Below are 16,883 nucleotides of genomic sequence, written 5' to 3' on the forward strand. Positions count from 1 at the left end.
CCGTTGCTGTCCCAAAACGGCACCTAGCCAACTATCAGAGGCATCGGTATATAGCACAAACGGAGAAGAGAAATCTGGGTGTGCCAAAAGGGGGGGGTTTGATAAAACTTCCTTGAACCTCATAAACTTGGACTGACAATTACTGTCCCAAACAAAATGTTTCCCTTTTTTTGTTAGTTCAGTCATGGGCAGCGCCATCTCGGAAAAATTGGGGATGAAATTGCGGAAAAAACCGACCATTCCGAGGAAACTGCGAACCTCTTTGACATTACGCGGGGTTTTACATTCCTTAATTGCTTCGACGTTGCCTGGGTCAGGGTATATACCATCACTACTAATGATGTGACCTAAATATTTAATTTCTCTAACACAAAATTTGCTTTTGGTAGGGTGGAGCTTCAGATTTGCCTTATGTAAGATCCCTATCACTTGATCAAGAAGTTTTAAATGCTCCTCCAGAGAAGGGGAAAAAAGGATGATATCATCCTGAAATACATAACATTTGTTTCCGATGAAGGGGGCGAGGAGACGTGACATACAATATTGAAAGAACCGACCGCTGTTCTTCCCCCCTTGTGGGATACGCGTTAATTGATATTTGGACCAAGGGGTAGTGAATGCAAATATATGCCTAACCTTGGGGTCAAGCGGGATCTGGAAGTAACCGGATTTGAGGTCTATTACGGAAAAGTATTTGCTACCATGGAAGGTCGTGAGTATTTCGTCCACCCTACTTAGCGGGAACACCTGTGGTTTCGTTATGTCATTAATCCTACGTAAGTCCAAAGTCATCCTGATTTCACCCGAGGTTTTCTTCACAATATGGATGGGGGAATTCCATTCCGAATGGCTTTCCTCTATGATGCCTGCCTTAAGATATGCATCAGTCAATTTTTTTAACTCGGCAAGGTAGCAATTCGGAATACGGTATTGACGGGTATTGATTACCCGGTTAGTGTCTATTTCAGGGCTGTGCATAAAAAGATCGGTGCCTTTCAAATCTTCGACCCCCTCCGAAAACAAACCGGGATACTTATCGAGGACGCGAGTCACCTGATTTTCGTCATTCGTTTTTGTAGTTCCTGGAGTTATGGCGGTGCCAACCAGAGTACTACTTAAGCAATCGAAATACATGATCGATGGGCGAGGACTATGGTTCAATACTCTAGCTTCACGACTGATGAATGTACATCCATCAATTATCAATGACGGGATTGAGTTGATGACATCCATCCCCAAGATCCCTTGGTATTCTAGCCTATCCGGGAATTCCATACAACAAAGGGAAGCGGGTATTATCTCATCCTTGTAGCTTATCGATCCCTTTAGGACTTCCTTACATGTGGAGATTGTGCCGTTGATACCTCTGATATGGGTGATCTCACCCCTTCTTGCAACCTGGAAGGACTTAGCCAATTTCGCGTTTTGAGTCAGCGCTATATCAACTAAAGACCTTTCCGCACCAGAGTCAATTAAGAATTTAATCTCTACCCCCACTACCCTGCCACATATTAATGGGAGTCCCCTCTCCGAACGATGAAAATTCGGTCAGTTTAAAGATGAGGATGGGAACACGACACTGACCCTGATCAGGTTCCCGGACTAGTTTAAATCCTGACTATTTCTTTTGGGGCATTTCCTAGCCAAGTGATTTGGGCTATTGCAAACGAAACAAAGTCTGCTGTTAATATTAGGCGACTTAGTAGTCTGGGTCGAGTTTTCGGCCATCTTGGAAACTATTTCGAACAGGGTTTTCAACCCTTTTTCTAAATTGGCTAACCGATCCTCATCTTTTGGAGTCTTGTCAGGGTTTACTTCAGGACTAGTACATTCAGCACCCACTTCGCTTTGGGAGTTATAACAGACCGTTTTGAGGTCTCTAGGATTACTACATTCCTTTTCTAGCTCTTCCTCCCTTTCAGCGCATTCGAAAGCTTTCTCTAAGGTAGCAGGTTCCCTGCGACATACGTGACTTCGGATACTTATGTCTAATCCCCTGATGAACCTCTCCTTGATAATCTCATCTTTGAATGTCACGATATTTGGGTTACTCCGGATAGCCCTAGACATTATGGTTTTAGTCCTAATGATATACTCACTGACTAATTCCTTTCCTCCTTGCCTCAAATTTAGTAATTGATCGAGTAAGCCCCTTCCTTTCCCTTCGTGCTTCTGGAAACATTTAATTAGATCTTGCTCAATTTCCTTAAACGTTGGTGCAGGCGATTGCTCCAATAAACAAAAGAAAGTGTTTAATGGTTCACCCTTTAGTTTAGCTTGCAACGCAGCCACCTTAACCTCGTCCCCCCATTGGGCTAACTTAGCCACATTATCAATGGTTCTAAATAGTTGATTTATATTTACCGTGTCGTTAGGCGAATTTGAGAAAGTGGGGATCATCCCTAAGAATCCAGTAACCACGAGTGGGGGGTTCTCACTGTGGCTTTCTGCCACCAAACTCATACTGGGAGTACCTTTGTCCTCCATATAACTTACAACGATGGCTGATAATCAGTACAGCTATACAGAGAATTGGATCAACGAGGAGAGAATCCTGTCGCGGACGCCAATGTAAAGTGGGAAGCGCGATAGGAATACACAGACACGTGAATTCAATTAAAACGAATTTAATTTCGCGATTAATAATATATACAAATAAGTTCTTTTTGGATTCCCTCAGTCCAATTTCTCTTGTTGTCCGATTGTAACAATAACCCAAGTAGCTTACCTTCTTAGCAGCTACTTGTCCGACAATACTAATAAAACCCGCGCGATTCTTAACTAACTTAAACCTAAAAGGATAGAAAAGTATAAAAGTAGGAAGTGAGAAGAATTGATAGGATAGTGGGGTACCCTTGTTCTCGCTGAACTCCGATGCCGGCTGGTGGTTTATTCTGCGTATCTCTGGGTTCGTCAACGTTGTAAAAATATCTTTTAGGATAATTTCTTGTCAGTGTCTTTGACTCTACGGTCCGGATCCTCACCTCACGGCTCTCTATTCGGCCCTCGTGGAATTCCCTCTCACGAGCTCGCTGTTCTCGTCCGTGCTTCCTCGTGTCCGGCCGGAGAAAAAGTGACTCTTCGATGACCCAGATTTTACTCGTCCTCCACTCGAACTCTTTGTTCCACACGACCCCCTGGTGGGTGGGGAGTGGGAAGCCCGCGTTCCCAGAAGCCAGAACAATGGACAAAGGAAATTAGAAAGAAGGGTTAAGAAGGAGAGAAAATTATTAAAACTAATTAAATCTAAAATTCATATGTACAAAAATATGGCGTACAGCCACAATATTATTAGACACTCCTACTTAAACTTGTATCTTAAATGCTGATAAATTTTCAGTAATTCCTCCCCTCTATACCGAGGTGAGTCGGGAGAGGAAAATAAGTGGGGAGACAAATGTAAGCAAAAAACACTATTATCCTCAGTAGTTTTGAAGACGAAGCTGTTTGAAAGTTGCTCACATACAATAATAACAATGACGAATGCTATGTATATAACGTTCGCAACAAATGATCAAAAATTGAACTTTGAATCTCAATACACTTTGTAACTTGTATACAAAGATGACGTGTCATTTCTTTGAATAACTTGATACTGACCATAGATTCGCCGACAAAATTGAATCTCGTCATAGCATCTCCAGAAGAAGATATCGAACGTGCGATAACGATGTGGATGTAAGCCAAAGTGATGTAAAGTTCAATCGACTCGATTGTAAAGTGTGTTGAAGGTCGGGGTTCAATTCTTGAGTATTTATTGCCAACATTATACACGTAGCATTCATTATTATTGTCGCACGGGAATAATTTTCAAACAGCTGTATTTCTGAAACTACTGAGAATAAAATCCACGTTCAAACAAAGTGTTATGACCTATACTGTTATCTTCTAACTTATTTCCCTGTTCTCCTGACCCACCCTGTATAATATCTATTATAGAACTATTTAGAAACCAACTGTTGATATTCGTGTATGTTAATCCTCAACAGCAAATAAGGACTAAGCGATTCTTGGCTTGTCGCTTACTTGGATTTGAACCCGAGTCCTCTAGAGGAGTAGGCCGATTCCTTCATTGCCACACGGCACAAGCATACTCTTTACGATGTTCCGTTATAAACTTTGGTTAACAGAGGGTCAGGATAACAAGAACAGAACTGTGTTTAAGAAGAGAATGTTAAATCAAAACTAGACAAAAATGTATACCCCTATCCTCAGTGTACGTGGTAAATTGGTTCCATATATTTATTTCAAAATAAAATACTAAAGAATATTTTAAAATTTGTGTCAAAGTGAAACTTTATCAGCTGAACCGAGATTTTCTTGCATTTTTTCTGACCTCATCAAACCAAATTATGCAATTGGAGTACCTTGGCAATTTACTATTATGTTTACTTTTGAAAATTGTACCAAAACAAATTTACGTACACAATATAACAGCAATTATATAATTATATAACGAAATATATTTTTTATTATAACTATTCAAATTGACGGAACAAACTTTTTTTTAATCAATAAATAGGTCTATAATACAATTCAAATAGTTAAAGTATTTTTAACCTTTCTTTATGTAAATTTAATTTTATTAGTAATAATTCAATAAAATTTGTTAAATACTTCAATTAGAGATTCGAAATATTTATTTATTCATTTTTATTAATAGGAATAAAAACGAAAAGAACTTTTATTAAACATCTTTTTTCCCCTCACGGTTTAAACAGGATGGCAAGGATGGGGCTGTACCGACGACAGAAACGCTTCCATGCCTTCTCTGCTGTTACTCAAGACACTGCTTTTGACACTGAGTAATCTCTTTTTCGTGCCTGCCGTAATTCTGGCCATCAAACGAAGATATTATACCGAAGCCGTGGTATACACCGTCACCATGTTCTTTTCGACCGTAAGTTCTTTAAATTCTAATCTATTTACTAAGTCTTACTTTTTTAAATATGATAAAAAAAATTATCTAACTAAATATATACGTTAATTCGGGGGCGATACCGTCTTAAAACAAACTCGGAAAAAATCGAATTAAACCAAGTCGTTTATTATATCTCGAGGTGTAAAAAGCTACAAGAAAAATTACTACGTACACCATTCCTCCTCTAACTTTTAGACGATCTTCGGGGCAGAGTACATAAAGTTCCCGATTGGAACCGTTCGGGACTGGGAACTACTGGGAATCGCTCCACACCGAATGCCCAGACGGTTCTTTGTTCCCTACTTTTACCAATACGACTTTTGGCGAAACGGGGGACACCGTCCGGATTTGAACTCGAACTAAGCGAAAGTGTACGGCGAGATTTTAGGAATAATAAAGTCATCTTCAAATATATTAAATTTACAAAGATACGCTAACCTCTGGTTATTTCGCCGGTTAGAATATATCGCGGTTTTCTTCTGTCTTCCAAATATAAAAGCACTTTAGCCACTAATGCGTAAATACGTCGGTTACGTCGCGAAAACGAGGACCTCCCGTATTTAAAACATTTATATTTTCATCACAGTCTATTATAATTTGTTTTATTAGTAGTTTATAATTACGACACATACATAAGTTATCAGCAATTAAACAATGGTAAACACCATTTTATTTCCTACTACACACTCTGGAGTTACGCGTTTTCTTCTTTCCCTTCCGCTATTCCGTTTTTGCACATAAAGGAGTAAATATCTACGGGCAGGAATCTAAGGATCTTCGAAATGGAAAATGCTAAAGAGGGGAACGGACGAATTTACTATTATAACACGAAAATTTAACTGTCGCCAACACCGTAACCATAACCGACGGCAGACAGTGTAATCGACGTTCGATTTTAAACGTTTTTGGTGCACGTTTATACGTGTTTACTGGCGAAATTCGAAGGTCGAGTCCGAAGAGTTAGGGATACAAAAAACCTAGAAAACGCTACTGTCAATAATCAAGTGTCACTTTTGATCGACCGATGCGCGCCCGCACGGGCAATAATAGCGAAAACGTATTGTAGGGACCAAAAGATGCGCTTATCTATCGAAATCTCATCCTCCAAAATCCGATAGGATGACCACGCGCGGATCTTCCGTACTTCCAGTGGCCGTGGGTAAAAGTTCAATTAATACGACGTAGGCGGCGGCCGTGGGCGTCCGCGTAAGATTTTTTTTTGGGGGGGGACAAATGTTGGAGACAAATAATTACACCAATAAATTTTTATTTAATTATCGGGCTGCAATTTGAAAATATTGTAGACCTATAAATTCCTACCATCGTCTGTCCGTTCGTCTCTCCTTAATCTCGAGAACGGAGTTAGATAGACGATAAACGAGATCAGACATGGAAACTTTAGGGGCAGGAGGCCCCGATTTTCCATGTCTGATCCCGATAGAACGTCCCAAGCGGCTTGTTTGGGACGTTCTTACGTATGGAAGTCACGTTATTTCGATTCAAACCTTTTCCCCTGAAAGCAGTTAATAGATGACTGACACGACTCTATTGTTAAAGGAAAAGTATGATGTACAGGAGCGAACCACTGTTAATTTGAGTTGGAGCGCACATATTTTAAATGAAATAAATTAAAAATTGCAGTCCGACATTGTGACCATATCAAAATAAATAATTGCCGGTTTCGTTTTTTTCCAAATAGATTAGAGAATATGGTATTGCATCGAAGGTTACCTATCTCGATCACTTTTACGGTTACAATTTGTGGAACGTTTTACTCGATTCCATGGAGAGGAGTGCCCCGTTTGTTTCCTACCGCAGACGCCCCCATCAGCGGTCATACCTCATTTTAAATATCCGATGGGAATATCCGGAAAAAGTAGCCCGTCGAACAGCCGGATAGGTTTAGGCCACCGCAGGGGAATTTATTAAGCCGGGTAATAACAATTAGTAGTCCATGCCCTTTTACTCAAATTAAAGGGAGGCGGCCACCGCGTTAAATACACTTGGTTCTTAAGTGCGAATATGCAGTGACTTTTAATAATAGAGGTACGGTACCGCCGGACACTATATTTGGCGGCGCCCGGGTGGAAAATCGTGGGCGAGTTACCCAAAAAGAAAATTCCGGCGTTGGTACTGTACGTTATGATCGTAGACGCGTAGAAAATTTGAAAATGTATTGTAACGGGTAATTTTGCATTTCAGTTTTATCATGCCTGCGACGTGGACATTTTCAGTTTCTGCCTGATGAAGTACGAAGTGTTACAGTACTGCGACTTTTACTCGGCCATCTTGTCGTTTTGGGTGACGCTGATCGCCATGGCGGATCTCCCTCAGACCTTCAGTTCGATAGCGCACATGATCGGTGCCTTAGGAATCGCTCTGGGAGTAGAGTATCAGAGAACCGGAATTTGGGTCTTTATTATACCGGTCATGACCGGAATCGTAATCATGCTGTTCTCTTGGGTTAGTATGGCAAACTGCCATTCTCTCCTTATGATAATTCATTTGTTTACTTTTATAACGTCGCTAAATATATATATTTTCTTACTCTAACGCGTCAAAAGAGTTCTTTGGAGTAGGCAGTCTTAAAATTTACAACGATTTTTTCTTTCTATACTTATAAGCGTTAAAGATGGTTTTCGTTTATTTTATTTTATTTTTTTTAAATTGAAAAAAACTGGTTTCCTTAATTAAATACGTAAGAAGAGGAAGCGGTGTTTGCGCTTCCTATTTAATTTTTACTAGTGATGTAACGAATAGTATATTCGGCCTCAGCCGAATACCGAATATTCGGCCAGGAGCGTGGCCGAATGGCCGAATATTCGGCCAAACTATTCGGCTTGAATAATGCACGTACGAAAATTGGCGCGCAAACCGCATTATCGCGCACCCTGCTCTCTATTGGCCCGCTGTCACTACGATTTTTTCTTCCAGTAGCTCTAAATTATTTTAATTAATTAATTAAATTATAATTATTAAAGTTAATATGAGATGGAGCCTAACATCTACCTCTAGTCCCAAACTGGTTTGTAATTTATGTAATAGCCGTAAATAGCCCAATATGGTTCGACAGTTGTTGGTATTTAAATGTAAGTTATAACTTTTAAGTTATTTTATTTGCAATCGATCTTTTTAACTTTTTAATTAAGCACTAAAATTTTGTTTTTACTACGTATTTGTATACTGAATAGTACCCTAAGGATATATACTTTAGTGGGGACATATGGTCTAGTTTTTCCCCAGTTGTGGAACAGTTCAAATATATTATTGAGGGTTTCTATTTGTGAAGTTTTGTGATATTTTGTTGCCATTGTTTTTGTCAATATTTTTAAAATTTAACATGATTTTAAATTTAACATGATTTTCAAATGTTATCTTTTGTATATAATGAGAAATGCTCATTCTTTGCTTTATATATAAAATAAATTATATATTAGTTACTCATCTTCTAGAAATAGATAAATAATTCTTTTATTAAATACGATACGTTTCAATAAAACGTTTCGTAAATCATTTTAAAATATCTTAAAAAATATAAAAATATACGCGAATACGAATATAACATAATTAACTAAACAATAACATTAACGCCCGATACATTCTAACCTACACGCCATCAATGCCATAAGATATCGGGCTAGATAAAGGCTATATTATTATTTAATTACGAAATAATTTAATACTAGAGTTAGATGCTATTTCTTATTAACTTTAATAATTATAATTTAATGTTCAGCATTAATAAAAGTTACCAAAATGATTAATTTACTGTGTTTTTGTAATTTCTTACTCCTGTTTTTAAGTATTCGGTATTCGGCCGAATAGTAATTAAATATTCGGTATTCGGCCGAATAGTAATTAAATATTCGGTATTCGGCCGAATAGCGAAAAATAGGCCGAATACCGGATAGTAACCGAATATTCGTTACATCACTAATTTTTACCCACGAATAAGGTGACGATCATACAGTCAAACCTGTTTTGTGCGGTCTTTTTCTGTGCGATTTGTTTTGTGCGATTTTCCTTTTTGTGTGGTATATGAAAATTTCAATCAAATTGGAACATCATTGACTTCTGTAAAATTTTTTAAAACTCTATTGGATGTTTTCTATGACATCAGCAGGTTTTTTTTCATTTTTTTATTCAGTAAAATTTTTTTCTCATACGTTTTTGTCGGTCCCCTCTTATTTTAATAGCATGAAAATCATAAATATGTTATATTTGAACAGATGCGGCAAGTTAGCTCCCCTCCAGCTTTATACTGCTTTAGACACCAGCTTTAGACTTTTAACAAGGCGTGAAATTTCACGCCTTGTTAAAAGAAATAGCACTTCCTGCAGCTGTATTTATCAAATAAAATCATTTTTAACGATTATTTTTAACTTTTTAATGTTAGATTCGTATTTAAGTTGGAAATAATTAATTAATATAAAAAATAAAATTCTTAGAGGATTTTTTCCCATTAGGGATTGCAGAACAAAGGCCCAAGGAGTTAAAAAGGCAATTCCTAGTTATTTCGTACGGTTTTGAGTTATTTTCTACTTGAGACTTTTTTATGCGGTCCCTATTCACCACATAAAAAAATATTTTTTTAATTGTGTTGCGAAAACTATTTTTTATAGCCACTCGTGAAGTTTCGTGCGTTTTCTTTTATGTGGTCCCTAGCCACCGCACAAAAACAGGTTTGACTATACAGTACTTATAAAAATTTTCGTGGCGGAAGCGGATTTACGACGGTACGAACAATTAACGCGTTTGTACGGTTTATATTTGTAAACTGTGTCTTGTTTTCAGGGTCGCAAGTGTTACTATTCGAAGGCTTGTTTTCCGGTGAAGGTCAAGTGGCTGCTGAGTCTGCTTCCGGGCACCGTGCTGGCCGCCGTGGGACTAATTCTCTTCGCATTCGTGGAGACGGAGGACAATTACAAGTACGTGCACAGCGTCTGGCACGTGGTCATCGCTCTGTCCGTTATATTTTTTCTACCCACCGAGCGCGTTCCTCCTCCTCCGGCCGCCTCCTCCAGATGCAACGGCGAACAAACGATATTCCACCGCAAGACCGTGACCGACTCGGAGCTGACGGATATCGGCGAGTACCGCCTCAATTCCGATCTCAGTTCTCTCATCGGCGAGTTGAGATAGGGCCCTCTCCTTGTATAAATCATTTCCAGTCACCAAAGAACGTTATCGTTTTTACATCAAACTTTTTTTAATTTTATATATTTATTATATTATATATATTTTTAATTGTTTTCGTTTTTCCAGTTATTTTCTTTTCTATTCTATTTTCGTAACCCGAGGGAACGTCTTTTTTCGCTCGCCGCGAGATCTCGCTCCCAAACGAGAATTACGAATTTAAAAGATGGGTTTACCTCCGTCGATTTAAACGACGGGCGCCTTCCGGCCCGAGAGGACGGGAAAAAATTCCGACAAAAATCCGCGGCAATCCATCTGGACCAGGCGTTAAATGTAGATTTTAAGGCGCGAGGGGAAAGAGAAAGGAACGTTTGGGAAGTAGGAAATTCTGGCGGATAATGGAGGAACGGTGGCCCCAAGTTCCATCCGTTGCCCGCGCCATGTAGGAGAAAAAGTAGAACGTCGATGGTTTTCGCGGTTCAAAAAGAGAATGAAAAAATACCGAATTCTTAAGAGCCATTTGCCGATTTTCTCCCACTCTTTCGGCCGTTCGAGCCACGTCCCTTAATCTACGGTGGCGGGAAATATGGGGGAAGAGATGGCAAATTTTATGGACGATAAAAGGGCGATAAAAGCCAATAGGCGGAGCCTTAGCACCCTCCGACGGAAGCCCAGCCCCGTCTTGGAAATTTACTAAAAATTTTTGTAAAGAATAAGCTTTCTGCCGCCTTCCCTTCCGAAGGAATTTTACGTTTTTCCGCCGTAAGCCCTACGAATTTCGATTATTCTACTGGTGGCTAAAGCCCACCAAAACGTTTCTTCGTATCCATCCGACGTATTTTTGAATTAAAGCTTATCTCCGCTTTCCCGTGCTCGGCACCCGGGCTTAAATCTGCAGCCCGTTAAACCCCGTTTATACGCTTCTCTCTGTTACGCGTTAAATATGTTCTGCGCCCTCGTACCTTTCCGGGCGGCAGATTGCGCGTTCCCGCTGTCCTCGGTCGGTCCTTCGTTTCGACGTAGACGAAAATCCACACCGGATAGGGTGCGCTTACGGCGCCGGAGGTTCCCATCGACTACGCCGTGGACAAGTTAAAATGCCACCGCGCGTGATAAGTGATTTGCCGGCGGTCTCGTACGGTTTCGTACATATTTTTCCGTAACCCGCGGCGCTTTTGTGTTTTAAAGCGCCAAAGACCGACGCGGCGTGCGGTTCCGGTATGTTCCAGGCGAAGGAAAAAGAACGAGAAAGAACGTTTTAAAAGTACGCCACTTTCCTCTCGTACGTCGTTCAGCCAATGGCCAGTTCTCGGTATTACCGTATTTGCGTTAGAGCGCACGACGTAGTCTAAGTGTATATTATCGGTTGATAAATCGTGCGGGCGGGGGCGCAAATACCGCGGTATTAATCGGTGGGAAGGACGAGAAGCGCTAATAATAAACCGGAGTTTCAAGAATTAGGCGGGTGCGGAAAGAGTCGGACCCCTCCGGATAATAAACGAAAACCGTCGACGGACCTGACTTTCTTCCCCTCCGTCTACCCCAGGGACTTTACGGGCGGTGGGCCACCGAGAAGGGAATTTGCGCAATAAAATAATCGACGCCCGATTATTTCCGTACTTTAGCCCCTGCCGCGAAAATAAAGGGCCGGGAGAAACGTATAAACGGGGTCGGACGATTTCCACCGCCGGGAATAAAAGGACGGGAAGTATTTTTTTCCGCCGAACGGAAAAAACGATTCCGTCGAAGTCGGCTCTTTAAACCCGATACTTACTTCCCCGCTCCGAAGCGCCGTTTTCTGCCGGGCAGATTTTTTCGACAGCGTCCGGCGGGGAGGAAGCCCCGAGTTTTAAATTATGCCTGGTCCGGGTGGGAAAGGTTTACGTCGTCGGGCCGGAAAAATCTAGTCGAAGAAACACCGGCCGGGCGGTTACTGCGTTTACATTTGTTAAGTTTTATGCATTTAAAGATTTAATTATCGGACCCCAGATCTTCGTCGTCTATGTCCTCCCGCCTCCCTTCCCTTTTGTAAAACTCGCCACCCGGGTGGCAGAAATAGCGACGGAGCCCTAGATCCGGAACGGTCGACCCCGTGGTAAAAATTTAGGTTTGGAATGTGGGCGGGCGTCCGGCCGTTTCTACTTAATCGGCCCCGCTACCCTTCTTCCGGCTACCTTCGAAGGTAACGGTTAAGTTGTGGGTTCCGTTTAATCGTAGATGGGTCGATCCACCGGCCCGCCTACGCTACCGGTACACGCTGGCCCGAAGGTGGGAAACGGTACCGTTCTCGCTCGCCCTTTAAATAGAAAATTGCTAGTTTCGGTTCGGTCGCCCTCCACCCTCTTTATTCCGTCGACCACGGCCCCCGGCCCGGAAGGAAAACATGGGTTTTTTTACAAAAACTCCCGGCCAAGGGGTTTGGAGAAAGGCGGTGGGAGTTGAAACCCGGCGGGTGGTGAGTGCAGCGCGGATCCGCGGTATCGTTCGTCGTGGTGGGTGTTATTTGTCCAACCGGACGCGGGGAAGAGGCGGAAGAATACTTAAAGAGAATCGCTGGACGGCTGGGGGCGGCGGCGGTGGGTTCTTCCGCCGGTCTTAGAATCTTTTTGTCCTCGGCCGTCCTCTTTTGTAACCGGTCGTTATGGAAAATAAAATGTTGTTAAACCATTAATTGTCTTCGAATTCCGTCGGCAGAGACCGCCTTTCGACCCCGTCCTGAAATTTTCGTGGCTTTCGTTTTTCGTGCCGCGGTGGCCGGACACCGTTAGAAATCTCCGTCGTTCGAGAAATAAAATGGAATATTTCCTGGGGAAAAGGCACCCGGACCGAGAGAGTTTTTCCTTCGGTCTGCGGCAGGAATTTCCGGAGACGGAAAGAAACCCACCGGTGGAGCCCGGTTTGGTCCAAACCTTCGGATAAACGGTATTTAGTCGTATTTGAGCCTCTAAGCACTGGAATCAATTTTTTAAAAATAAATTAAAATTGCTAGGCTCGCTTTTGTGTGTCCGGAAGAAACGGACGTTTAAAAGAAGTCGACCGTTAAAATATTCGGCGCCAAAGTCGTAAAACGACGGTAGCCTCACCTTTAATTTTTTCCGTCTTATCCGGTGTCTCCTACTACGGGTGGATAAACGATAGGGAACGTTTTCTCCCATTATTTCTCCGAATTACCTCCCCTTTATATATAACGTAATATCCCTTCTCTTTAACGTCGATCAAACATTATTGTATGTTTTATAAAAACCGTACAACTTATTTATTTATCAAAAGTACAGATTTGGCAAAATAACGACTCGCAAAGATGGACGATTATTATTAACCGAGTCCGGCCGATTTTTTTATATTTGGTTAGAAACTAGTAGAAAATCATCCCCAATCACCTTTTTCAGTTATTTGCCGACCACCACCGAAGAACGGCACTAAAATCCTTTTTCTACCAGACAAATTTCGTTTCGTCGCCCGCTATCCGTAATCCATTCCTCTGGTAATCAAAAACACTGATTACCGGCTCTTCGTTTCGTTTCATTTATTTTAGTTGTAACACCGGCTGCGCCGTCCGGCGGCAATTTGGTCTCCCCGTAACCCACAAAAATACTTGCGCTAAAAATCCCACCCGCCGGAAAGTAAAAGTTTTTTTACGGAAATTCCCGTAGTTACCGAACACCGGCCGTAAAAAAGGTCGTGACGTAACGGGTGAAGTGCGCCCGAGAACGAAAATAAAGGTTGCCGACTTTTATTGTACAAATACGTAAAGGAATTAAAAAGAGACGAGGAGAAGGAACTTCCGTCCAAGTAGCGCTTAAAGGTACAGTACCTTTAACAAAAGAAGAGTCCAAAGTTTTGCAAATGAAACGAAATTTCCTCTTCCTCGTATTTTAATAAGGACGATTTTGCGCACGAAGGCGATTTGGTTACGGCGGAGCGGTATTTAATCCGAACGAAAAGACGTACGTACGTAACCGGTCCTATGATTTTCGGGAATTACCAAACACGGCCAAAGGATAGAAATACAGCTACGAGTATTAAGCCCGGATTGACGAAAAGGTCGTACGGCCATTTACGACCGACGTCGATCGTAAGTTGCCGGACTATATTCCTTTAGGACGAAACGGCGTACTGTCGAAATCGATGTGTGATATTTTATGGTCAACGGTAAATCGAATTATTACGACCAGCTTGGGGAACTGCAGGTACGATACGTCGTATTCAACATTTTCGCGAATCCGGACTTTAGATTTCTTTTTGGCAGTGTCAGTGTAATCGACTGTATGGTGGGGCGGGGACCGTATTATCCACGGTTAATTTCGTGGCAGCCCACGTGTCCTCGAAAACAGTACCAAACTTAAAATCAGAATATTTACTGAATAGGGATTGGAAATTAGCTTTTTCGTTAATATAAAAAACATGCGGGCGGGTCGGGCGGCAATAAGCAATGTTTCGAATATTATTCTGGAAAGGGAGTAACATTTTTTAAATAAGATACGTTAAATAAATAAAAACGTCGGTACTTTTCTCTTAATTCAAACAAAAAAAAAAAAAAATTAACTACGATATATCCCGATAAACCATTCTAAACGTAATTTTATGGAAGCTAAACTTCTACCCTAGAAGATCGTTAATCCGGCACCTGGACTATCACGGAGGTACCGGTACCAGTTTTATCTAGGATGGGTGTCCACACTTTGCCGCAAGGGCCAGATTAGGATTTAGGCCTAAATACATTTGCGGCGAGCCACGTGAATATGTGAATTAAAAAATTACATTATGACTAAGGCGGCATTGAATTTATTTTTTTACAGTTAATTACAGATAAACCAATACTAAACAAACATGGCTAAATTATACATAATTAGAAAATTATTTCATGCAACTTTTAATGAGAATGATGGAACCGTGTTGTTTGCTGAAGAATTTCTTTAAAGTTGGGATTAAAATCTGAAACATCAATTATAAGCGATGATTGCAAAGATCATCCGATAAATTTGCCCCTTCATTTCAGATACTTCATCCTGGAAAAAGTCCAAATTATGCATACGCACACCTTCGCACATTTACGTCGTCCCAAACATTGAAATAAATTTACAAGCAAATTGCTTTAAATTTGGAAACTCTTTTGCATTCAGAAATTTGTAAAAATCGACCAAGTTTCCTTCTTTGTATTTATCCTTCATTTGATCGTTAGCTCGAAGCTCAATAATTTCCATTTGTAACTGACTTGAAACGTCGGCAATGTTGCAGTCAAATGGATTTTGAAATTTCCTTTGAATTCGTGTCGAGATCAGAAAATCGCTTTTGAAATTCTTATTTAAATCCGCGATGACTTTTACCGCAAATCTGGTTGGAAATTATTCGTCAGTTTCTGTATTCAATTCTTCACAGCACGGGAAATTGGTAAAATTACGAAGGGTATTTTTTAAATAAGGTTTTTTTGATAAGGAGAAAAATACTGTAAATATCGTTAAAATATTTTTTTTCCATATTCTACATACTTTTATCTACTTTTCTACATAATTTCCATTTTTGTTCAAACATTTGTCATACCGCTCAAAATTTTTTTAAAGTCCGACTTCAAAGAAATCTGCCGTCTGCCGCCGGAAGACATTAGGCCACGCCGCTTGTCTTGTATGGCACGGCGGAATTTTCTCAAGGTCACAGAATAAGCATCCGAATTGATTATTGTGCCTCTTGGCATAAAATCCACTAACAAAGTCCCTTTCCTGTCCCAAAAGACAGTTACCATGATCTTTCGTGCTGAAATCGAATAACAGATCGTATCTAACAGTCGGCGGGCGACTCAATTTTCTTACACATAACAAACTTTTACAGCTCAGCACACAGACAGACGATACGGCTGAAAATGGCATCTAAATACGTGCAAAGCAAGCTGAAAACAGATGCTCATGCACACTGCTGTAATTGAGCGTCATTCCCATTCACAAACGGACCTTATTAAAAAAATAGTCCTGGTACATTCATTCATCTGGCTTTCGAGCAATATCAGCTTTGCCCCGAATGCTTTGATTTGCGCGAATAAAATCACAAATTAACTCGTTTTTACCTCGGAGCTTTAAGTTCAAGTTATTCACGCGTGTCACAACATCTGCAAAAAAAGCCAACTTCCAGAACCACTCGGCATCCGATAAAAGTGGTTCGGGGTGATTTTTCTCCGCAAGAAATAAATTAATTTCATTTCTAAGCTTAAAGAACTACAATAGCACTTTTCCACAGCTAGCCATCGAACTGCAGATATAGGGGAAGGGAGGGCAGGATGGAAGGTTTAACTTTATGATGTAAAAAAACATAAAACAACATAATATAAAGCTTTTATTTTAATCAGTCTCGACAGAGATCTTAGATGGTTAAAAAATTGTGTAATTAAAAATAATTAATATTAAGTATAAAATCTGTTGGAATTTTTGACGTTTTTACTTCATAATTCCTATCTTGCCCTCACCCTGAAGGCAAGATGGAATACATAGGATATCCCTACATTTTACAATTGACACACAAAAAACATCAATCTTTTGTGTCTGTACATAGTTCATGTGCCCAACCACAACACACTGGACACTATACCCAGTCCTCTGTGGGCGGTTCCACAAATATAACAGCATATTTCAATATGTAAATTAACTGTTAATTAATTTTGTTATTTAAAGTTTGAGGGGTCTCGCAAAAAAAGTTCAATCGGGCCTCTCACCTATTGGATCCGGCGCTGACTACAGAGATGCCACATCGATTCTTTATTTTCCACCCCCTCTACTCACTAATATAAAGACAGCCCACAGAATCTGTGTATACGTGTACCTTCGTTATTCGCCTGCCT

General features: G+C 40.6%; 1 protein-coding gene across 3 annotated transcripts in view; it reads left to right on the top strand.

Moving 5' to 3' along the window:
• LOC136975645 (transmembrane protein 8B-like) overlaps nt 1–10,173 on the top strand; it is a 73,857-nt gene extending 63,684 nt beyond the window's left edge. For all 3 annotated transcript variants that reach the window (XM_067270733.1, XM_067270734.1, XM_067270735.1), the window contains 3 exons: nt 4,722–4,900; nt 7,124–7,384; nt 9,716–10,173. In XM_067270733.1, coding sequence (XP_067126834.1) covers nt 4,722–4,900; nt 7,124–7,384; nt 9,716–10,063 — 788 coding nt within the window. In that variant the 3' untranslated portion in view covers nt 10,064–10,173. The remainder of the gene's footprint in view (nt 1–4,721; nt 4,901–7,123; nt 7,385–9,715) is intronic.
• Nucleotides 10,174–16,883: the final 6,710 nt, after the last annotated feature.

Source organism: Centruroides vittatus, unplaced genomic scaffold (assembly GCF_030686945.1).
Source record: "Centruroides vittatus isolate TY-2023 unplaced genomic scaffold, ASM3068694v2 contig_377, whole genome shotgun sequence".
NCBI classification, from domain to species: Eukaryota; Metazoa; Arthropoda; class Arachnida; order Scorpiones; family Buthidae; genus Centruroides; species Centruroides vittatus.